Here is a 25,039-nt window from a genome sequence, read left to right as displayed (position 1 = left end):
CTCTGTCTCTTCCTTGTAGGCCCCACCCCACTTATAGGTCATATTCATCACATCTCCAGAACCCCTTCCTCTAGATCAGGGGTCAGCAAACTATGGCTTGTGGGCCACATTGTCCCCTTGACAGTTTTTTGTTTTTTGTTTTTTTTTTTTTGAGACGGAGTCTCACTCTGTCATCCAGGCTGGAGTGCAGTGGCATGACGACCTCAGCTCGCTGCAACCCCTGCCTCCCGAGTTCAAGGGGTTCTCCTGCCTCAGCCTCCCAAGTAGCTGGACTATAGATATCTGCCACCATGCCTGGCTAATTTTGGTATTTTTAGTAGAGATGGGGTTTCACCATGTTGGCCAGGCTGGTCTCGAACTCCTGACCTGAAGTGATCTACCCACCTCGGCCTCTCAAAGTGCTGGGATTATAGGAGTGAGCCACTGCACCCAGCTGACAGTGTTTTTTTTTTTTTAAATAAAATTTTACTGGAATGCAGCCATGTCCTTTTATTTAATGTCTGTGGCTGCTTTTATATAACAAAGACACAGGTGAGTCTTTAGGACAGAGCCTGTATTATCCACAAAGCCTAAAACATTTATCATCTGGCTGGCTGCAGAAGACATTTGCTGAGCCCTTATCGAGATGCCCCCCCTTCAGGGCTCCTGTATGCTGAGCCGTCCTCCATTCTACACTGTTCATGCTGTGCACTGAGCAACTCTCCTCTGTGCGTCTCCCCAGGAGGCTGGGGCTCCCCGAGGGTAGGGCTCTCTCATCCTAGGTGCCCACCTTGCTCACAACACAGGCACATAGTAGGTGCTCAATACCTATGAAGTGATGGCTGACTGGCTGGCTGAATGAATGAAAGAATGAAATAAACATGAAATAGTAAATCAAGATGGAGTTCTTCCCAGGTCCACCTAAGCTAAGCTTTTTCACCTACAAAAAAATAGCCTCAGTGTACAGTGGGTTCAGAACTTCTCTTTCTGCAGCCCATCAGCTTCCTCTCCAACCTCACAAGTAGGTGTCACCAGTAAAAATGGCTGACACTCAGCATGGCGCCTACTGTATGCCAGGCCCTGGATTGAGTGCTTTACAGATATTAACCAATTCAAGCCTCGGGACAGCCCTAGGAAGAAACTCCTGCTGCTGCCCCCATTCTACAGATGAGGAAATCGAATGCCGGAGAGGCTAAACCACTTGCCCAAGGACACTCAGCTGGTAAATGTGTGTGAGAAGGGAATGCATTCAAACCCAGGAGGTGGAGCTCCTGAGTCCACGCTTTCCTGCTGCACACCTGCTCCCATGCAGCTCCTGGACGTGCAGTTGAAACAGTAGCTTCTCATTCTATTTTTTTTTTTTTTTTTGAGACAGGGCCTTGCTATGTTGTCCAGCCTGGAGTGCAGCGGTGCAATCTCGGCTCACTGCAACCTCTGCCTCCCAGGTTCAATTTTCTTTCCTCGGCCTCCCAAGTAGCTGGGATTACAGGGGCCCACTACCACACCTGGCTAATTTTTGTATTTTTAGTAGAGACGGGGTTTTACCATGTTGGCCAGGCTGGTCTCGAACTCCTGACCTCAAGTGATCCACCCGCCTTGGCCTCCCAAAGTGCTGGGATTACAGGGGTGAGCCACCGCGCCTGGCCCCATTTGTTTTTGAGACAAGGAAACTCCTTTCAGAGTCTCTGCCTAGAATCTTAAAAGCTCAGTACAGTCATTAATTGTTCTTTATCATCTGGTGGGATATTTAATGTAGTAAATGCCTCTGATTGAATCGGTAATTCAGGGTTGATCTAGCACTCCAAGAGGGACTCACTGTGTGCTCAGTGAATAGAGAGGAGTTCAGAGGAGCTTATCAAGAACATTGTTCACACTAGGAGCTAGTATCGATGTTTTCGTTGGAAAGAGTTGGCCCTGTGGAGGGGATTCCTTGCAAAGTTTCATGATGGTGGAGCTCCTGTTGACTTTCCTCTGTGACTTGTTAGGTATACTCAGCACTTAACATGGATGAGGATTAAATGAGTGAACCTATAGGAAACACTTAGAATTGGCTCCAGTATGTACTAAGCTCTCAATATGAAATGGCCGTTATTAACCTGTTTTATTAACTGGATCCCAATGAGCTGCCTTATGTTCTTTATTTTCTAAGGGCAGGATTGAAGTATATAGGAGCCGGGTGTGGTGACTCACACCTGTAATCCCAGAACTTTGGGAGGCTGAGGTGGGCGGATCATTTGAGGTCAGGGGTTCAAGACCAGCCTGACCAACATGGTGAAACCCCGTCTCTACTATAATATAAAAAGATTAGCAGGGTGTGGTGGCACGCATCTGTAGTCCCAGCTTCTTGGGAGGCTGAGGCAGCAGAATCACTTGAAGTTGGGAGGTGGAGATTGCAGTGAGCCGAGATGGTGCCGCTGCACTCCAGCCTGGTGACAGAGGGAGACTCTGTCTCAAAAAAAAAAAAAAAAAGTAAAATAAATGCTACAGACCAGCACCATTTCTTAAATACAAACTTTGATTCTTAAAGCATCCAGGTAATTGAAGAAGTCCCATCCGCTTAGCATGGACTTTGGGCACCTTTCTCCCTTGCCTTTTTCTGCAGATGGACAGAAGTATATGTGGTAGATTTTTGTTGTTAGCGGAATTCTAAAAATCAAAACTAAAAACTTTCCTGGTGTCCAGCCTAATCCTGGTTACCCTCAAAGACTCTCAATCAGTACTTTCTCGATCAATTTTCACCCTTCTAAACCTCATTTTTAATCTGTAGTAACAAAAGTCCAGAGAAACCACCCGGACAGAGCCGAGACTTCATAAATAGGAAGAAGACGGTGTAAACCAGCAGCCTGCTCTCCTAGGGCTTACAGCAAAATCAATATTCCCTTGCTGTGAGACCCGAATGGTGGAAACCAGTTGGCTGAGGGGACTAATTGGATGCCTTTTGAAAATTCCCTGGCTGGAATTGAGATGCAGGTTAACAGATAAGATTGCCAGCTCATACGTTATTTTTCAAAGCTCTCTCCTGAGATTGTGTTTGTCACTTGGCGAGAGTGCTTCATGTGTCCCACAAAAGCGGGAACAGCCCCACCACTCAGAGAGCCCTCTTTTCCCTGTACCCTGCGCCTCTCAACACACATCTGAGTGTCTCCATTGCTGGCACGGTTGTCAGGAAGACACTAGGGAAGGGCTTTTATCCAATGGGCTAAAAACCTCCCCCAAATCAGCTGATGGTAGCTGAGATCATTCACATGTAGCTCCGGGAAGGCCTAGGATTGCAGCTTGGGAATGATGACGATGGTGGCGTTCCCGGGATTGTGCTGATTGTGGTTGTATGAGGCCTGTGTCTCACAGTGGCCCCGCCAGCACAACAGCAAGAATGACGTTATTATCCCCCCATTTATGGATGAGCATTGAAGTTGAGAGGGGTTAAGCAAGGTGACCAAGGACACATAGCTTGTAAGTGACAAAACCAAAACTTGCATCCAGGTCTGTCTCACTTCAAAGCCTGTGGGTTTCCAGCTGACCACCTTTCCCTGTCCTCCTTGCAACTCCGGTGAACTTCCCTGAATCTTATTCCTCAGATCCCTGTCTTTGGTCAAGGATGGTGGTGACAGTGACAGACACCAGCTGGGTATTGGACAGTGTTTTTACATGATTCCTGTGATATATTGCCGTGTCTTCAATTGCTGGTGAACGTCTTTTTCATAAAGTGCAGATTATTAAATTGTTCAAGGCAATTGGGAAGTCTTTTTTTTTTTTTAGGCCACCAAGTCAGTGATCCTGGTTGACTGCAGTTATTTTTCATGGTGACACCTCCTGCTTATGTACAGCCCAACATCTGGTAACATACTAAAGGTTCTGAGAAGTTGATGAGAGAAGAGCAGATGACTTTTTTTTCCCCAGAAAATCCTCTTGCCCTCATTGTTGGCTGGAAAAGCCCGACTTTATCGCAAGCCCTTATCTCATTCATTCAGACATCAGTCCACTCCACCCTGCTAATTATGGGAATGGCTGCCCAGTGCTCAGAGACACAACTGAGACTTTCCCTGAAGTATCTGGCTCATAGTCATGTCTGTGAGTCTTTCTCCAAGACTACAAGCTGTCCTGATTAGGTGCATCAAACCTCCTTGCATTCAGCTCTACCCATTTTCTTCTAACTAAGCATCTTTCTTTGCCTTTTAGACGGTAGTGGTTTGCTTTGGTTTTTGCATTCACTAGGCTCTACCCATAGGTACCAGGTTGACTCCCAGTGATTATCTCTCCAAGCTAGGGCAAGAGTTGCTCGCTGCAGGGGAGGTTTGCAATGAGGAACAAGACTCAGTGTAGTTTCAACATACATGGACTACGCAGCCTAATTTCTGCTGGATATGGTGCCCAAAACTGGGAATAGAGAGATGAGGCATAGCTCCTTACCCTCAGGTGGTGCTTAGTCTGGTTGAGGTGGATAGGGAAGGCAGGCACAGCAGCAGGGGACCAGGAGGAGGGACAGTGATAGACCTTGGTGTAGGGCATTGGAGGAACACAGAAGTTGGGTATAATTGAGCAAAGGAGAAGAGACCAGAGAAGGATGTTGCAGGGTGAAGATGCTGGAGGCAAGCGCTCCAGGATGAGTAGAACTTAGCCAGGCAAAGAAGGCACATTGGGGAAAAGCAGAGGGAACAGGCTTGAGAATAGGCATGGCAAGGACAGGGATCATGGCATATGTGTGAGCTTGGAGTGAGCTGGTTTAGGTGGATTATGCAGTGCAAAGCAGGTAATGATGTTTGTATTTGGCATCTTAACTCAAAAGTGACTGAAAACCCCAACCAAACTTGCTTACACAAAAAGAGAATTTGTTGCTCTCTGTAAGTCAGTAGTCTTGGGGTAACCTGGCTGCAGGCACGGGTTGATCAGGGGCTCGAATGCAGCACCTCTCCCGCTCCAGCTCTGCATTTCCCTGCTCTGTTTTCTGCATTCAGAAGTCACAATCACTTCAGAAGCTATTTGTCTGAGGTTACGCAGGTTGCATCCAGGCCTGTGTCACTTCAAAGCCTGTGGGTTTCCTGCTGACCACTATCCCTTCTCTTCCCTGCAACTCCAGTGAACTTCCCTAAATCCCGTTGCTGAAATCCCTGTCTTTGGTCCAGATGGTGGTGACAGGGGCAGACAACAGCTGTACATTTGACAATGTTTTTACATGACTTCTGATATGATTTGGCTGTGTCCCCACCCAAATCTCATCTTGAGTTGTAGCTTCCGTAATTCCCATGTGTTGTGGGAGGGACCTGGTGGGAGATAATTGAATCGTGGGGGGTGGTTTCCCCCATACTGTTGTTATGGTAGTGAGTAATTCTCAGGAGGTCTGATGGTTTTATAAGGGAGAACCCCTTTTGCTCGATTTTCATTTTCTCTTGCCTGCCACCATGTAAGAGGTGGCTTTGCTCTTCCTTTGTCTTTGCCCATGATTCTGAGGCCTCCCCAGCCATGTAGAACTGTCAGTCCATTAAACCTGTTTTTCTTTATAGATTACTCAGTCTCAGTATGTCCTTATTAGCAGTGAGAACAGACTAATAGAATTCCTATGATATATGGAGACACTCGGTTGTGTGTTGAGAGGGGCAGGGTGCAGGGAAGAGAGGGCTCTCTGAGTGGTGGGGCTGTTCTAGCTTTTGTTTGGGCACATTCTCAGACAGCCTTTCTTCTCATGGGTAGGAGTCAACTGTGGTAGCTCCAAATGGGATCAACTTGACTTCAAGTCAGTGAGAAAAGGGTACAGCTCTCTAGCCCATTAATTGGAAAAGCTGCACCCAATCATAGGTGATGATGTGCCCATTCCTGAACCACTTGCTGTGGCCAAGGGAATGAGGTGCTCTGATTGGCTGAGGCCTGAGTCATAGGCTCTGTCCAGCACACATTGTATGAGAGAAGGGAAGACGGAGGCTTCCCAGAGAGTGGTCAGGCCATGGTTACCAAAGAGGATGCAGTATGAACCAGGTGGCCCAAAGCATGAGCTAGTCAGGTGGGCTATGTCTGCTTCCTGAAGAGCTTGGGCATTGACCCAGAGAATTCAAGTGGAGGAGTGACATGGTGTGATTGGAGCTTTAGGCCATTCATTGTGGTGGCACTGGGGAACCTAGGGTCGACCAGGGACCATTTGGAGGTCCTGGCAAGTACAGCTGATGAAGGACCAAGGGCAGGAGTGGAGTAAACCCAGAACACATGAGGAGGTAGAAGTGCCTGGACTTGATACACCATGCCCCTGCTTGTCCAGTAAGCAAACCGAGATGAGCTCCGCCAAGCAGTTGAGTCAGGGACCCAGTACTAGGGAATAACAGGGCTTCTGACCATGGCTCTGCACAGAATATGCACCTTCTACAAGCAAGGGAGAAAGTACGTCTACTGCCCCCAAAGTAGCCACTTTTGTCCTTGAACAGAAGAGCTGCAGAGGTACTTACTGCTATTTTTATTGATTCAACAATCTGCTACTCGGTGGCCTCCAAACTCCTGAGAGTTATGTGCTCATTACTGCCAACCACATTCCTCTAAAGTATGCATTAGGTTCATAAACACAATTTCAGGGCTCTGTGCGAAGTGGAGATGTTCTGTAATAGAAAATTAGCTTCTTCCCCACCAGCTCCACCAAGTTTACATTTCATCTCCTTGGATGGCAGTATTCTTGGTAGGGGAGAGAAAGGAATCCATGGAGCTGGGAGTATTAGAGGCTGATTGCCGAGTAGGAGCCTCCTCTTGTCCCCGACCATTTAATGATCCGGTGGCTGCCCAGTGTGCGGGATGACCTGTGACCTGCTCTGTTCTATTTACCAACAAAAGAGATTCCATGCGGCAGCCTTTTAGCATTAACAGAAATAGGAAAGGCTGCCATGCACTGGTTGCATTCAAGAAACGGATGGGGCCGTGTGCAGTGGCTCACGCCTGTAATCCCAGCACTTTGGGAGGCTGAGGTGGGTGGATCATGAGGTCAGGAGATCGAGACCATCCTGGCTAATGGGGTGAAACCCCCATCTCTACTAAAAATACAAAAATTAGCCAGGCATGGTGACGCACACCTGTAGTCCCAGCTACTTGGGAGGCTGAGGCAGCAGAATCGCTTGAACCTGGAAGGCAGAGGTTGCGGTGAGCCCAGATCGCGCCACTGCATTCTAGCCTGGGTGACAGAGCGAGACTTCATCTCAAAAATAAATAAACAAACAGATGGTTTCCAACCAAACTGGCCTTACCGGATACCTCCAATTCTCTCTTTCTTAAAATAAGGGAGTGATGTCTTTGGCCTGGACAAGCAGCTTGAGCCATATGGTTCTTCTGGATTCAGCTCTAGAAAGGGCCCATGCCCAGCTGTTTAGCTTTGTACAGTTACTGAGCCTCACCGAAGCTCAGACCTGTCATCTGTGGGATAGGGTGCTTGACCCACCCTGAGGGATTATCACGAGGCTTAAATGAGATAGAACAGCTGTAGGGAGCTCAGTGCAAGTTCTAGCTGAGTGGCCCTGGGCAACTCTGAGATAATGCCCCTCAGTGATTCTCAGCCAGGGGTGGTTTTGTTTTGTCCCTACGGGGACATTTGGCAATGCCTGAAAGCATTTTTGATTGTGACAACTGGGGTGAGTGCTACTGGCATCTCATGGGTGGAGGCCAGGGATGCAGTGGAATGTCTCACAGTGCACAGGACAGCTCCCATACAACAAAGACTTATCGAGCCCCAAACATCAGTAGTGTTGTGACTGAGAAAACCTCAAGTAGAGAAAACAGTGGGGTATCTGGAGCTGACTGTGTTCTCAATAGCGGGTAGCTGTCAAATGGTAGGTGCTCTGTGCCAGGGACTGTACTAAATGCAGAAAGTCAGAGATCAGAGGCAGATGCCCACCGCTGAGTACACGGCTCCTTAGAGACCAGAGGAGCTCAGAGGAGAGTTGCCTCATACAGCCTGGAGGCAGGACGGGGTGAGGGGGTGAGGGATGGCTTTGTGGATGGGGAGGGCATCTGAGCTGAGTCTGGAAGTTGCCCCAATCATTTTCTCTCCTCCTTCACTGGATGTGAGGGAGGGTCACCAGCTCTGGGGACTGGTGTGGGGAAGAGGTGGCTTGCATCTGTGACTGCCAGACCCCTCCAAGTGTGAGGTCACATGGGCCTGTGGGTGTGAGGAGAGGAGCCGGGTGGTGAAGGTGTTGGCAGGCATGGTGCTGTGGGACAGGAACTGTCACCTCTGCTCCGACATGAGATCACAGGTCTATCCTTTTCAAGTTGGGTTTTAAAATAAAATTGCTCCTTGTTCTGACTGCAGCTGTCAATTCTTTTGTTATTTCTGAGGCTGTTTGTTAGTAAGAGGAATAATTTAGAGCTTGGAGGTGGACTTCATCTTGGCTAGTTGCTAAGCACCCACTTTCTCAAGGCACGGGGCTCTAGATGCAAAAAGGATCCCCAGCAGTAAGACCTGGGGCTGTCTCACTTGATGGCAGCATGTGCCTCCCCTCCCACCCTTCATTCTCCCAGGCGTAGACAGCAGAGTGCCAATGTGGCATTTCCACAGACAAACCAACTGCTGTAAGCCTCTGAAACAGGAATGTTACATATATGGCTCTCATGCCACCTGGCCCCATTTGCCCGTCCATGGCAGACATGGGTAATCAATCACAGACTTTCTCATTGAACTCAGATGCATTCTCAGAATCATCCCCCACATGACCACCATCTTCCCCAGGCAACCACCACTGTACATTAGAGTAGGCAGGTAGCTCTAGACTTGGCAGGTTTGCCATCCTTGCTGGAAATCCTTACTGGCTGTGTGACCCTGGGCACATCATATAACCCCAATTTATTTCCTCTTACACAAAATGCAGATGCTAATGCCTACTTTGCAGGGTTGTTGTGAAAACTAAGAGAAGTAAAAACAAAGAAAGTGGCTGGCATAGAGTCCAGCTGGAGTAAGGGCTCAGTAATTTTTTTTTTTAGAAATGGGGTCTTACTGTGTTGCCCAGGCTGGTCTTGAACTCCTGGTCTCAAGCAGTCCTTGTGCCTCAGCCTCCCAAATTGCTGGGATTACAGGCATGAGCCACCTCGCTGGCCCTCAGTAATTGTTCCTTGTCTTGCTTTTTGCATAAAACTTACCCTTCAAAGACTGCAGTGGGACTTGTGGTTCATTTAATTCTGCTTGATATTGTCATTTATCTTTTCAGCTATATTTGTTTGAGTCCTCAATAAGACTGTAGGCATTTAGATTGCAGGGAAGGTATCTTTGGAATTTTTTTGTCCCCTGGCCTTCCATCAAGATGTGGTAATTGGATGTATAGGAGTGTGGCAGACACTGCTAGTTGCTTGCTGAAAATAGCCATGGGTTTTTTATTTTTTTTTTCTTATCTCTTAGTAACAGAGCCCTGGGCATTATGCCCACATAGAAAATAGTAAATTTCTCAGCTTCCCTTGCAGCTACATATGGCCATGTAACTAAGATCTGGCCAGTAAGATATAGGTAGATGTATTGGTTGTGGCTTCCCAGAAAGGCTGCTTATACCTCATCTGGGTGGTACATGCCTTGCCTTTCTGCTTCCTGTTGCCTAAAATTGAGATATGATAGCTGGAACTCCAGCAGCCGCCTTGGGCCACGTGGTAACCTGGGGGATGGCAACTCTGCAGCTAAGATAGCAGAGCAGAAAGATGGATGGCCTCAGTTCCTGATGACTTAAGGAGGGCGGCCATCCCAATCCTGGACTGCCTCCCTGCAGACTGCTTGTCCATCAGAAAAGAAGCCCCAAGTGATTAGACCCCTGCTATTTTGGAGCCAAATGCGATTCCTACCTGATGCAAAGAGCTCTTTGAATAGAGGCTGAGAGAGCTGCTGCCCAGAACTCTAGAGGTGACATAGCACATGGCGTTTAGGGACTTTGGTGTTCAGCTCACGTAGTCAACAGCTAGTTATGAGTTTCATGGGCCACAGGTGCTGCTGGGGAATGTGGCTTGTTGCTCAGTTTAAGAGCAAACATAGAAAATAACGCGAAGAGAGAGGTGAGCAAGAACAGATCAGGCAGGGCCCTGCAAGCTACGTCCGGGAATTTAGACTTGAGCTTGAGTGCAGTGGTGCATCATTGGAGGAATGAATTTATTTGTTTACTTATTTTTATTTTTTATTTTTATTTTTTGAGATGGAATCTCACCCTGTCACCCAGGCTGGAGTGCAGTGGCGCAATCTCGGCTCACTGCAACCTCTGCCTCCCAGGTTCAGGCACTTCTGCCTCAGCCTCCCGAGTAACTGGGACTATAGGCATGCACCACCATGCCTGGCTAATTATTTTGTGTTTTTAGTAGAGATGGGGTTTCACCATTTTGGCCAAAGTGGTCTCAAACTCCTGACCTCAAGTGATCCACCCGCCTCGGCCTCCCAAAGTGCTGAGATTACAGGCATGAGCCATCACGCCTGGCCCGTTGGAGGACTTTAATTTACACTTGGGAGCCAGTGCTCTGGCTGTGGTGTGGAAAAGCAGTAGGAGGCAAGATAGCTGATTTTGTTCCTCTTGACAAGGGTTTCCTCCTCCTTCTAGAAGACCTGAGTCTATCAGCCAGCTCCAAGACGCCCTTCTCCTTGGCAGAACCCCACCGAGTCTGATTTGGGTGTCAAGTCAGAGCTTGGTCTATGCCTGGGGTTTCTAAAGCCCCCACACCTCGTGGCCCTCTTGGCTGGGACTTCCAGACGCTGGGTCTACCCCATCAAGGACTCTTTTTTTTTTTTTTTTGAGAACTTCCAGCATTCCTGGTCAGCCACACACCAGGCAAGCCCTGCATACCGGCTTGGCCAGCACCCGCCATGGCTGTAACTGACCTCTAGGTGGCGGTGGCCACCTGCTGCCACTCTGGCTCCCAGAGCCCTGGCGAAGGAAGTCCTCTTTCTCCCCACATTAGCCAGTGTTCCTTGTCTCTTCCCTCCCTGAGTTGTGGATCCCGGGACCTACCTGTTTCTTCCTCTGTCTTAGGTGAGACTTTTCTGACTTCCCAGTTTTCGCTGCTATGAGTGTCGGTAACTTCATCCAGTAGGCTTTGCAAAGTCTTTATTTGTGCAGAAGACTGGAGGAGGTGTCACAGTGTCACACACAGAGATTTGCATATGCAGACCTTGGTCTTGCTGTCAAAAGCATCCATCCTTTGCTCACTGCCAGATGCTTATCAGCAAGGATAGATGAGATGTAGGTGGCCTGGTACAGAGGGTAAGCCCTCCCTCCTTCCTTCTTTCCTGTCTGCCTTCTTGTTTCCTTCTCTTCCTTCTGTTTATCCATCCATCTACCTACCCACCCATCTAGCACCCATTGGGCATCTCCAGGAACTGAGGGCTCCTAGGGGTTTCCATCTTGGTTCTTGCCCTCAAGGAATTCATCGCATAGTAAAGATGGAGACTTGTAAAGGTACAATTGCAAGTAAATGTTCGGGTGATGTTCATTTATTCATCTGTTCATTTGTTCGTTCATTCATTCATAGTATTGAATATCCATTATTTCCAGGCACTGGTCTGGGTACTAGGGCATAGTGAATAAGACTGTGGTCATGTACTCCCAAGAATATGTATAATTAGTATTTGTCAATTAAAAGAAGACAATTTTAAAATGTGCAGAGCTTACGTTCTAGTGGAGAGAGGACAGCGAGCCATCAATAAATCAAGGCTTGATATGTAGCATAGATTGAGGTCAGCAGCTGCGATTGCCTGCCGTTTCAAATGATTCATCTTGTAAACAGACAGTGTCAACCTATGGCATCAGTAAATATAGCACGATACTGGAAAAAACTAGGCATGATAATTGCTCATTATGCCAAACGCTGTGAAGAAGCAGAGAGAGAATGATAGTAGAGGATAGTTTTGGGGCAGGGTAAGGGTGTATACTGGGTGGCCTGTGTGCACGTGTGTGTTTGTGTGTGTATGTGCATCTGGTGAAAGTGATGTATACCTGGTGGGGCAGTGAGTACTTGGTAGTGTGTGCACCTGGTAGTGTGTGTATGGATGAGCATCTGATGGGGTGTGTGCATGTGTGCCTGAAGGGATACGTGTGTGAATACTTGATAGTGTGTGCACCCGGAAGCATGTGTATGTATATCTGGTGGAGTATGTGCATGTGTGCCTGGGGGGATGTGTGAAATTGCCTCCTTTCAGGGAGAGGATGCATCGGGATTGTGAGCTTTTCCAAAGGTGGAAAGGTTCTGAGCTGCTGGCCTTCACGGAGACGTACCTAGGTTGATGGGAGCTGCTCAGGAGCACCTCTGAACTCCCAGAAGGCCCGGGGCATTAGCATCTTGTCTGCCGATGGCCTCTAGAGAGAACACTGTGCATCTAAGGACCAAAGCAGTGTTTGAATTGCATTGACAGAGTTGATTGTGACACTCGAGGCCTCCTTTGCCATAATGCCACCCTCTTTCAGTGGGCAGTAAGCTGTGATATCAGACCAGACCCCTTTTCCCTTTCCTTCTCCTTACTAAGTAGCAATACATTCAGGGCAGGTCAAGTCACATTGTGTGTTCATGTAGCATTTAAGGAGAGTTCAACCCCTCTCCAGAATTGCTAATAACAGTACAATAGACACCAGTCATGCTTTATGCATGCGTTACGTCACAACCCTCTTAGGTGGGTGCTTATAGTATCTCCGATCTATAGATGCTAAAACTGAGGCTCAGAAAGGTAAGGTAGGTTGGCCGGGGTCATCCAGCTGGCAGGTGGTGGAGTCGGGGGTTAATCAAGGCAGCAGTTCCCACAGCCTGCACTTTAATTTCTATTCTCTGGAGTGGGGCCTCCCCACTCTTAGTGATTGGGAGGCATCTGCCTGTGTTTTGCAGAGATATGGCAGGTCTCAAGAATGGCCCGCACGATACCTCAATGCCTTGTCTAGATCCTGAGCTCTTTCTCTACTGCTTAAGGACAGGGTGGTCTGGAGGAAGAACATAGATTAGGTGCTAGAAAAGACAAAGGTTCAAATCACGTCTCCACCACTCACTCTGGGTCTTTGGGCAAGGCCCTGTTCACACCTCATTTACCCACCATAAAAAGACTTGGACCAGGCAAAATGGCACACATTAGCCTCTACCGTGGTGCTTTGCAAGCCTGCAAGATGGAAAAATGTTCATCCCAGCCCCACCTTTTATGTGAGGAAATTTTAAAAGAAAATTGAATGCTATCTTACGGGCATTGTTGTGAGAGAGAAATGAGTACATTGGGTAAATTAACTGTATTACGATGTTTGTGGTCTGCATACGGGCACAATTTGATTGCTTGGGGAGACAAAAGAGGGTTCCTCGTGATGACTAATACGTCTCTTTAAACATACATTAGAGAGAGGTGCAGAGAGTGCGCCTATCACATCTGAAATGTTCTATTGTTCTGTTTGTTTTTCATTACTCTGGAATGATTACTGCAAAAATTCCTAAATTGGATGCTTTTCAAAGAGGAAGATTAAAGACCATAAGCACAGTCTTGCAGCTGTGCAAAAAATACTGTGCATCTGTAGATGGATGGAGAGCCTTAACAGCTTCACCTTGGGCTCTGCACTGCACGTGGAGAAACCTCAGGCCCATTGGGAAGTGGCAGCCACGTTCCATCTGTGAGCCCAGAGGGACCTTAGTTGGCATTTTGTAGCATATCTGTCCCGAGCTGACCACCATCTGCTTGGCATTATTTAAAACCTCTTAAATGCATTTCGGCGGGGGACAGGTCTCCATAATACTGGGACAGGGCGGCAGAAGTCTTCTGGAGAAACCAGACGGAAACCTTGCCTGGTTGCAGAGGAGGAAGAAGCATCAAACGCGAGCCCTACCCAGACACTGAGTGGTCTCGCTTCTGTGGCTGCCTGGGAAGTTGCAGCTCTCTGATTAAAGATCAGTACTCATTTGAGGGTTTTGTATTTATTATGTACTTTTTGTTGTTAGACAATTATCACTGGTCCTGTTTCTAGAAGGAGAAAGGAAGTATTTGTACTCTTGGTGTTGGCTGCAAAGTTGTCCCAGCCAACAATTCCCAGTCACGGGGAAGGATACAGGAAGGAGCTTTGAATTGTGTAGATGAGTTAGAAGGCCAGTGAAACCCAGAAAGGGCAATGCTGTGGGCACCAAGGAGGAGGTATCCTTTGGAGTGTGTCACAATCCACTCCCCTTCTCTTCCTGCACACGCTGCACACATGCGCAGAGGCAGGCTCTGGCCACAGCTCATTGGCCCAGAGTGAGCACTCACGCAGGAGAAAACTACCCAGATACTGGCCCAATCAGATTCCCTGTTGGTCTCAGATCTTTTCATTACAAGTGGCAAAATCTTACCTTGAACTGGCTAAAACAAAACAATTTTTTGCCTTATATAAGTAAAACATTCTGTTGTAGCTTGATCCAGGGTCTTAGCTATTCTCCTTCCTCCTCCCTTTCTCCCTTCCTCCCTTCCTCCTCCTCCACCCCCTCCTGCTGTCTTCTTCGCCCAACTCCTCCTCCCCCCACCTCCTCCTCCCTCCACCTCCTCCTCCCTGGTCCGCTCCCCCCTCCTCCCACCATTTCACTCCCCCCTCCTCCTCCCATTTCACTCCCCCCTCCTCTTCCCATTTCACTCCCTCCTCCTCCCCCTCTCCACTTCCCCTCCTCCCCTATCCTCCTACCCCCTTTTTCCCCCTTAGGTTCTGCCTCTCTGTAGTGTGTTCTCTAGTAGGTTCCACTCTTGTGGGGCTCACCAGCAGCTCTGAGCTTAGATCCTCACAGGCCAAGAAATGCAGCTATGAAACCCCTCAGCTCTCTCCCTGTCATACAGGCTCCTGATCGGCCTGGATGGGGTGGAACACCCTCATGATGGTGCATGCGGGACTTTGATTTTCCCAGCCTTGATCTCATGCCTGCTCTAGGATCAGAGCTGGAGTGGGACCCACAGGGAGCCCAGAGACAGGCTGGGTAGAGAGTGGGTCCCTAGAGGAGAACTGAAGAAGAGGAAGTGGATGGCAGGCAGAGAAAGACGACCACTGTTCACACGGAGGCTTCCTCCTGGACCATGCGGGATTATCCCTCAGAGCCTGGGTCAGTCTACATGCACGTGGGGCTGGGTGGAGGGAGTGTCGTGTCTAGACCCTGAGCTCGGGAGGTGGAGAAAGCAAACTTGCAGGGAGGAAGCAGGATCCCTTGGGTGTGCAGAGGAGCAGAGCAGCGTGGCCTCGCAGCTAACCTTGGACTTGGGTGGCTTTCTGGTCACTGGTCCTGCCCCTCAGGAGGCCTAGCAGTCTTTCCGGCTCTTGGTTTTTTTGAGATACCCTTGTACCCATCCAGTAATACCCCATTTCCCCAAAGCCATAGTGAACTGGCTTTTCTTCCTGGTAATCAAAGAGTTTGTGACTAAGAAGATGGGAGGACCAGCGACACTGTCGGCCTAGCTCACAGAGTTCCTCTCCAGAAGAGAAGTGCCTTGCTCCCGGTGTGGTTGGAAACATGCCGAACGGAAGCATGGCGAGATGAAGCATGGCTCAGCTTGCATGCAGCCAGAGAAGCTCCTGATTCTGTAAAGTGTAATTAGCTTGGCAGGAGGGAGAGGGCCATTCAGGATCACAGCAGGAGGTGACATGCTAGTGACCGTCCTAGCTGAATCACGACCTCCCCAGCCCATTCCTTCACACAAGAGCTGTTTTGCCGAGTGAGACTTCATCACCCAACCACAGCTCGCAGCCAGACACAGCCGAACAGGCCTAGTGCGGCTGAAACTCCTTCAGAGGGGGAAACCCTAAAACTGTCTGCTGGGCGTAGTGATTTCTTTAGTATTTTCAGATTTGAGTGTATTGCTTTTTCAAATGCCAAGATTATTTTTAAGTCCATTATATTCTCACTGATTTCCTATTGTCAAGAACATTTTATTTGGAAAGGTCTTAGTGTAACCAAAGTAGAAAACTCCTTGTATATTTTTAGCTTGGTCTTACCTCTTGTTACCTCCTCTCCGCCTGGCCAGCTCGTCTTCATCCTTCAAGGCTTTGCTTAGCCATCACCTCCTCCAGGAAACTGCATTCCATGTCGCCTCTCCTTATCTTCTGGCCTCCTGTGCGTTCCTCTGCCATAACACTTATTCCACTGGACTATAACTTTTTGGCTAGTTGGCTGCCTCACAAATGTGTGAACTCTTTTTTTTTTTGAGACAGAGTCTAGCTCTGTTGCCTAGGCTGGAGTGCCTGGAGTGCAGTGGTGCCATCTCAGCTCAATGCAACCTCCGCCTCCCGGGTTCAAGCAATTATCCAGCCTCAACCTCCTGAGTAGCTGGGACTACTCAGGGCTCATGCCACCATGTCCGGCTAATTTTTGTACTTTTAGTAGAGAGAATTTCGCCATGTTGGCCAGGCTGGTCTCGAATGCCTGACCTCAGCCTTCCAAAGTGCTGGGATTACAGACGTGAGCCACCGTACCCAGCCAAATGTGTGAACTTCTTTAGAACAGGCACATTGCTTTTGCTAATAATAGCCGACTTTTGTTAAATATTTAAATGTTAAGCAAAGTAGTTGATTTTCAAACACAGTCCTAGAAGTTAGATGCGATAATTGCCCACATTTTACATTAAGAAATTGAAGCATGTGTGGAGAGGTTTAGCAAATTACTTAAGGTCATACAACTAATGAGAATATGAAATCAAGATTCTATCCCAGGCAGCCTTAGTCTTATTGTGTCCATAATCACTGTTTCAAAATATTGGCTCGGCTTAGTATCTCTCCTTGGAGCCACCACAAGTCTGGTGCCTAGTAGGTGCTCAATAAACATTGGGTGAACTTAAAGAGATTGGATACCTGTGAATGTGCAGCTGGGCTGACTTGGAAGGAATTTGCAGAGGTGGTTTTGCTGCTTCTATTACTGTGATGAGGGGTAGAGGACGTTTGGCCTCCTGCCCACATGGAATTTTGCAGTCAGAGCAAGTTCTCACCGCAGCCCTTCACTCCTTCTCTCCTTCTCTCCAAGACAAATGGAAACTTATTCTGTTCTTAAAACTCGTCTCCTCTATCAGAAGCTTTTTCAAAGGCTCTGGTGCTGAGGCTGCAGGGTGAAAAGTAACCTCCCATCCATCACAGCAATTCTGCTTGGGGTTGGAAAACAATTTGAAGCATCGCGTCTTCCGAGAGGAGTTTTCCTTTAAATTTTTTATGATAGAAAATATTCAGGCTGGCCAGGTGCCATGGCTTACACCTGTAATCCCAGCACTTTGGGAGGCTGAGGCAAGCGGATCACTTGAGGTCAGAAGTTCAAGACCAGCCTGGCTAACATGGTGAAACCCTGTGTCTACTAAAAATACAAAATTAGCCGGGCATGGTGGCAGGTACCTGTAATCCCAGCTACTCTGGAGGCTGAGGCAGGAGAATCACTTGAACCCGGGAGGCAGAGGTTGCAGTGAGCTGAGATTGCGCCACTGCACTCCAGCCTGGGTGACAGAGTGAGACTCTGTCTCAAAAAAAAAAAAAAAAAACATATATATATATATATATATATATATACACACACACACACACACACACACACACACACACACTCTCTCTCTTATATATGAGAAAATATTCAGACCAGTGTGGAGATCAATATCTCAAACACCCTGAACACTCTGGGCCTCAACTGTGGCTTTGCTCCGGGTGCTGGGCTCGATCTCTTGCCGTAGGTCTAGTCCCCAGCGAGCTCTCAGTCCTGGCCCTGCAGCCTGGGCTGGACCCTGCTTCCATGGTCAGCTTCACTTTCCCCCATTCACTCTTAGACATTGCCTCTTTTTTCCTGAAGGATAGAGATGTGCCTTTCATTTTGGGATATGATGTGCCTTTTCAAGTATGTCTACAGTTTAGCCTTCATCCGATTGCATCTGGGGAGAAGAGGGAGGGTTGGAAGTGTGTTGTCTTCACAGTGCCAACCAGAAGTCCCACTTAACCTGAAAAATACCATTTAATTTTTCTGTTACCAAAGTCTGTTCAGTAGAAGAAAGAAATTTGGAAATCTTGAAAGAAGATAAACAAAATAAAAATCTATCACCATTCAGAAATAGCAGCCACTGTTAATGTTTTAATTTGTATCCCAGTCTTATTTCTGGGGATTTAATTATACACATACACACACGTGACTGGAGTCATACTTATCAATATATCATAAGCAGTGTCTTAATTCCATGATTTCAGAATAAACAAGGGTCCAGCTTCTGTTCCTCACTGCCTCCCCCATCCCAGGAAGACTTGGCAGGTATTTATATCTATGAAGAGAGAAGCAGAAGCCTGCTCTACCTTCCCAGGGAAATAGAAAACTCTGTGCAGAATATCAGCACCGCAAACGGAGCAGCCAGTTTAGCAATGCACATGGCTAAGGGGGGATCATGTGCATGACTCAAATATCCAGACTGCAACATGTGACTGCAGGATGAAGTCATAGTTCCTTTTACATCCCCCTGCTATGATCGCTGGAGCCCCCAGCAGCTTGATTGCCGGAAATTAGCTCCCATAGCAGTGGCTCCAGCTATTTCTGAGTTTCCCAGGAGCCACCTCACGTGGACTCAGGGACTCGCCCCTTGTGATTTTCTCTGTGGCCCCTGCTGCTGCTGCTGCTGCCCATGCTGAAGACGCCCCTTGTTAGGACGCCAGGCTCCTGGGCACTGCTGCCCGCCAGCGGTCGTTGTCGCTCTGACTTGGGGTGGAGGCGGAGGCACTTTCTCTGCGTTGGTACTCAAACTCAGATGTGACAGCTGGGCCTGTGCCTTATATCCACACAACACAACTGAGGCGAGGCTAGAAGTTTTTCATTGCCTATCACCTCTGTATTAGTCAGTTTTCATGCTGCTGATAAAGACATACCCGAGACTGGGCGGTTTACAAAAGAAAGAGCTTTAATTGGACTCACAGTTCCACCTGGCTAAGGAGTGGCTAAAGAGGCCTCACAATCATGGTGGAAAGCAAGGAGGAGCAAGTCACATCTTACATGGATGGTGGCAGGCAAAGAAAGCTTGTGCAGAGAAACTCTGCCTTATAAAGACATCAGATCTCGTGAGACTTATTCACTAACAAGAGAACAGCATGGGAAAGACCTGCCCCCCTGATTCAATTATCTCCCACTGGGCCCCTCCTACAACACGTGGGAATTATGGGAGCTACAATTCAAGATGAGATTTGGGTGGGGATACAGAGCCAAACCATATCAACCTCTATTATTAAAAACTGTTTTTAAATTTTTAAATGTTGACAAATAAAAATTGTATATATTCAAGGCATACAACATGATGATTTCATGTACATATACATCGTGTAATGACTGCCACAATCAGATTAACATATCCACCTTACACTTAAAAATGTCTATTTACGTCCTTTGCCCATTTTAAAATCAGATTATTTGGGATTTCTGTGTATATTTTGGATATTAACCCCTTATCAGATATGGGGATTGCAAATATCTTCTACTTTGTAGGTTCTTTTCATTTTGTTGTTTCCTTTGCTGCACAGAAGCTCTTTAGTTTGATGTAGTCCAACTTATTTTGTTTTTGCTTATATTGCCTGTGCTTTGGTAACATATTCAAAAAAATTACTGCCAAGACCAGTGTTTACAAGCTCATTCCCTATGTTTTCTTCTAGGAGTTTTACAGATCTGACAGTTAAGTCTTTAATCTATTTCATGATAATTTTTTATATGGTGTAAGACAAGGGTCTAATTTCATTATTTTGAAGTTAGATATTCAGTTTGCCCAGCACCATTTATTGAAGAGACAGTCTTTTACCTGTTGTGTTTTCTTGGTGGCTGTGTCACAGATTAGTTGACCATATATGTGTGGATTTATTTCTGGGCTTTGTTCTGTTCTCATGGTCTGTGTGTCTGCTTTTAATGACAGCACCAAACGATTACTGTCGTTTTGTGGTATAGTTTGAAATCAGGGACTGTGATACCTCCAGCTTTGTTCTTTCTCAGTATTGCTTTGGCTATTCAAGGTCTTTTGTGTTTCCATATGAGTTTTAAGGTTGTTTTTCTATTTATGTGAAATGTCATTGGAATTTTGATAGAGATTACATCATGTAGTATGGACATTTTAACAGTATTATTTCTTCTAGTCCATAAACTTGGGATATCTTTCCATTTATTTGTGTGTTTTTTTTTTCAGTTTATTTCATCAATGTCTGATACTTTTAAGCATATAGATATTTCAGTTGCTTAGTCAAGTTTATTCCTAAGTATTTTATTTGACAAAATTCAGCATCCTTTCATGATAATCCCCCAACGAGTGAGGCATAGGATGTACCTCAGCATAAGAAAACTGTATGTGACAAGCCTACAGCTAACATCATACTCAACAGTGAAAAGCTGAAAGCATTTGCTCTAGGATGAAGAACAAGACAACGATGTCTACTCCTGCCGCTTCTGTTCAATATAGTACTGGAAGTCCCATTCAGAGCAATTAGACAAGAAAAAGAAAAGCCATCCAAATTGGAAAAGCAGAAGTTAAATTACCTCTATTTGCAGATGATATCACGTCATATAGAAAACCTTAAAGATGCCACCAAAACAAAACAAAACAAAAAATCCCACAACTGCCACAACTAATAAGTAAATTCAGTAAAGTTGTCAGATACAAAGTCAACATACAGAATCTGGTGTGTTTGTGTACACTAACAGTGAACCATCTGAAAACACAAATTTAGAAAAGTCCCATTTATAATAACATCAGGCTAGAACTTTTAATAAAACTGTATATACAGCAGCATAGTGATAATGGGAGAGAGATACAGCAGGGGGGACAACTTTTAGTGGCTACTACTAGATGAACCTGCCTTCAGATGTGGCACCCCCATTCCAGAGTCGTGGCCTGTCTTCAGAGCGTCTTTGAGTGGGGACTTCATGCCTTGCTTGTGTCCATCACTCCCTTGAAAAGGCCAGCTTCCTGCCTCTCCGTGATCTGCCTGGAGCCCCAGCCCAACAGCCATGAACCAAAGCGTGGATAGTTTCATGCTTAAGTTGTCTCCTTAGTTTTCTGGCAGGGGCTGGTGTTGGCAGCAGTTGGGACTAAAAGAGGCCATAGCAGTTGGCTGCCTGGGCTCTTGGGTCCTCAGTGGGTTCCGAGGGGATTGGAAAGTCCATTAATGTAGCAGGGTGACATAAAGTGGAGACTGTTCCATGGGTCCTCTAACAGAGGCCGTTCGCATCTTCCTTTGGTGGAAGTGGTCCAGTCCATGGCATATCTACTCATAGACTTTGTTTTAGAGCCAAAGGGTGGGCACCTGGACCAGAAATTCAGTGAGTTAGGGGAACAAGAGTGTCCACCTTTTCCCCTGGCTTTCCTAGGTGTGAAGGAAAAGGCAGTGGCCAGTGATGCGAAGATGTGGGCCATGAAGTCGGGCAGACCTGGGCTTCAGTCCTTGTTTCACTTCTGACTAGCTCTGTGCTAGACCAGTGGCTCAGACTCAGTAAGGGAGAGTGGCAAATTCTTCTCCATCAGGGCTTATGGCAAGTAAAAGTGAATGGGCCAACCATGATCCATGGCCAGTAGTGCTAAAAATATTTCCCTTTCTCTTAGAGACATACATCTGTGTTCTCTCTCCAGTAATCTAAAAGTGAGTGAAAGAAAACCCATTTGTGTATAAATGGCTATCGCTCACTAGGGCGAAGATCCATGCTCTCCTTTTCCTCTTCCAAATCCATAAGAGCTGTAGATGACAGTCCCATGCTCTGAGCAGCCCCCGATTATTGTATTTGACATGTATCCATCAGGCGCATGCACAGACACAGGGGTGACTTCCTGCTTTTGTGGGATTGAGAGGGGCAGGACCTGTCAGTAAGACACTCCCTGGCAGTGCTCTCATGGACAGGCAAATACACTGCCTGCATCCACTCTGACCTGTTCGTTCGTTCGTTCATTCATTCATTCATTCATTCTGTCCTTAAAAATTTAGTCCTGGGAATATATACTGAGTGTTTCTTTTGTACTTCCTATGGATAAAATTGACCACATCCATGTCCTCATGGAGCTGTTCCTTTGGTTGAAGGAGAAAGAGAACAAACAGGTCTACCTAGCATGCCAGATGGTGGTCCGTGCTGGGGTTAGCAGTGACAGTTGAGCCAGAAGCCTTACGGAGTGAGGGGATAGGCATCGAGGCTGTCCGGGGACAGGGCACTCCAGGCGGAGGGAACAGCCACAGCTCCGGCTCTGTGGCTCCACCCACTTCATCATCCTCTAACATCCCGGACTGGGCCCTGGTCACCTCCAGCATCCTCTTGGATCCCTCGTCCTCCCTGCCCCAGCTGCCCCAGCCTCCTTTCACTTGTCCACTGTTACATGAGCCCCTGACACATGTTCCCTCTGCCCTACAGCTGCTCTCCTTCCAGGACTGTCTACTCTGACTCCTTTTTTTTTTTTTTTTTTTTAGGTGGAGTTTTACTCTTTCACCCAGGCTGGAGTGCAGTGGTGTGATCTCAGCTCACTGTAACCTCCGCCTCCCAGTTTCAGGCGATTCTCATGTCTCAGCCTCCCGAGTACCTGGGATTATAGGCACCCGCCACCACGCCCCTCTAATTTTTGTATTATTAGTAGAGACGGGGTTTCACCATGTTGCCCAGGCTGGTCTCGAACTCCTGACCTCAAGAGATCTGCCCGCCTCAGCCTGGGATTACAGGTGCTGGGATTACAGGTGTGAGCCACCACACCCAACCTCCAACTCAATATTTTGGTTCCAGATCAAACATCAAAGCTCAGCTAATCCAACCCCACTCCCAGGTGTGGTGCCACTGGCAGAACCAGGCCCCCTCCTGCAGCCCTCATCTCCCTTTGAAAGCCTATGTTTCTATGGGTGATTATTGGCATCAGGTCGGCTGAGGTCCTTGAGGACTGAGCCCTGGGAGGCGGGGATCCTGCCTGGTTTTGTTCTCCATGATAGCCGCAGCGCCCAGCCCGGAGCTTGGTATACAACAGGCCACCTGGTGGTGACTGAGGAGGGAATACGCAGTTCTGCCTGGGGGACAGTGGGGGTTGGGAAAATTGAGGAGGGTCTTGAAGGAGGAGTACACACCCTCAACCTAGCATCCAGTTCTCATCATGTCTAAAAACTAATACAACAGCACAGGCAGTGTCGGGGGTGGGAAGGCTGGTCTTTGGGCACTTCTGGCCATGCCACTTTCAGAAGCATTGAGTCAAATGTCCAGAGACAGTAGAGCGTGGGCTGAAATGGAGTGAACATAATGTGTGCACTTCAGTTCTCTCCGAGACACAGAGGCTGCTCTTCAGCTCAGCTGCAGTTACGGTACCGTGGTTCCAGGTAAAGCAGAGACTGGCTGGGTCTCTGCCACATCCAGACCTTTATGCTACATCCTTCTTTCAAAGGTCTGTGGAATGGTGCTGGCAATTCCTAGTAAATAATGCATTTCCTCTTGTGCTAGGCTGCCTCATTTATATAACCCAGTGAACTGAAAAGTCGTTTTTCTTGGGCCAAGTTATTCATCTTATTCTTGGCATTTGGCTGCAATAATATCCGTCTATTGGCACGGCCATACAGTAATTGAGGCATTTTGTTCTAGCAGTGAGGACCCTTATAGTTAATAACACATGAAGCCATTTCATTAAAAGGAAAGTTTTGTTAGGATACATTAACACAGGCCTTGAACCAAAACACAAATCATTTCATTCCCTGGCTATTAAGGAAGCAAAATGAATTGGGAACCTGAAGCCATTTTTTGAAGAATCGTTGTTGTCCTCATGTCATCTGATTCTCTCTGCGTTCAACAATCTGCATAAAGGGGATCAGGGTTTTAGAGAGTTGATAACACTTGTTTTTCTCTGAGATGGAGAAGATGTGGTATAGGCTTTGGGGATAGCATACACTGAAGGCCTGGTGCTAGTTCCGCTGCTCACTCCCTGGGCGATAGAGAGCACATTTCTTAGTTGCTCCACGTTTGTTTTAAGGCATACAAAATTGCAGGGTTGGCCGGGTGCAGGGTGGCTCACGTCTGTAATCCCAGCACTTTTGGAGGCCAAGGCAGGTGGATCACCTGAGGTCAGGAGTTCAAGACCAGCCTGGCCAACATGGTGAAACCCCATCTCTACTAAAAATACAAAATTAACCAGGCATGGTGGCTTGTGCCTGTAATCCCACCTACTTAGGAGGCTGAGGCAGGCTGAGAATCACTTGAACCCGGGAGGCGGAGGTTGTAGTGAGCTGAGATTGTGCCATCGCACTCCAGCCTGGGCAACAAGAGCAAAACTCCGTCTCAAAAAAATAAATAAAATAAAAGAATAAATCGCAGGGCTTTTGTGAACATTGTGCGTAACATGTCTGGCGCATGACAGGTGCTGTGAAATGGTACAGCTTTTTCCGTATGTCCAAGAAAGTTCCAGCTAATACTAGTTTTCACTCTTGAATATTACAACATGCAGAAAAAAGTAGTTTTGAAATGCAGGACTTTGGATCGTTAAGGAGTTAGTGAAGTTTGAAATGGAGAGGGAGGCATTTGGTCTATGCTGCAGGAAGCAGGGGCAGCCTGACATGTTGGTTCTACATTCGCTGTGTGTCAGTGAATGTTTATTTCTGAGTTCTCACCGCCTTCATGTCAGCGGGTTTCTCTGTGGGGTCTGATCCTTGCAGGGGTTTATAACATCCATCAAGTGTCTCCTACGAGGTCCTCCTCCTAAAATAGCACTCTTGCCTGGGAACCTGGGGGCTTGCGTGGCAGGGACTGGATAAATGCCCAGGCCGGCCTGCAGCCAGCAGAGAGGTGCACCGAGCTTGTTCTGAGTCAGAAGCCCGGGGAATGCTTCCCGGGTTTTGTTTTAGCACTCAGAAACTCACTCGAGAAGGTCATTTCCTGGACTCTGCTGTTTCTGTTGAGTTTTCTGAAAGCAGAGGGGATGCTTAGCTGCCCAATCCACAGAGCACGCTTTATGTTTGTGTTTCCCCGCCTGCCTAGCGTTTGACAATTAATTAGGCATGGTAATTACCTGCTTTAATTTCATGATTGCACATCCTATAATTAGCCCTAATTCTGTAATAGGGAAGTTCATGTACACAAAGGCAGCCGATGATAAAGGTGATAAGGGTTACAATATTAACAGCTGCCATTGTCTATTGCCTGCCAGGCATGGGCGAGGCACGACACCTCACAACCACCCAGA

General features: G+C 47.3%; 1 protein-coding gene across 8 annotated transcripts in view; it reads left to right on the top strand.

Moving 5' to 3' along the window:
- The window catches only part of SNX29 (sorting nexin 29), a 584,951-nt gene that overhangs the window by 457,272 nt on the left and 102,640 nt on the right, over nucleotides 1-25,039 (top strand). Inside the window, exon 19 of one of the 8 annotated variants that reach the window (XM_063654330.1) lies at nucleotides 3,739-5,461. The exons of the other annotated variants lie outside the window; for them this stretch is intronic. Within the exon in view, the coding sequence (XP_063510400.1) occupies nucleotides 3,739-3,786 (48 nt within the window). The 3' untranslated portion in view covers nucleotides 3,787-5,461. Of the gene's footprint in view, nucleotides 1-3,738; nucleotides 5,462-25,039 lie in introns of those variants that run through there. 8 annotated transcript variants of the gene reach the window in all.

This window comes from Pongo pygmaeus, chromosome 18 (genome assembly GCF_028885625.2).
Source record: "Pongo pygmaeus isolate AG05252 chromosome 18, NHGRI_mPonPyg2-v2.0_pri, whole genome shotgun sequence".
NCBI classification, from domain to species: domain Eukaryota; kingdom Metazoa; phylum Chordata; class Mammalia; order Primates; family Hominidae; genus Pongo; species Pongo pygmaeus.
This window is presented reverse-complemented; position numbering and strand designations above follow the sequence as displayed.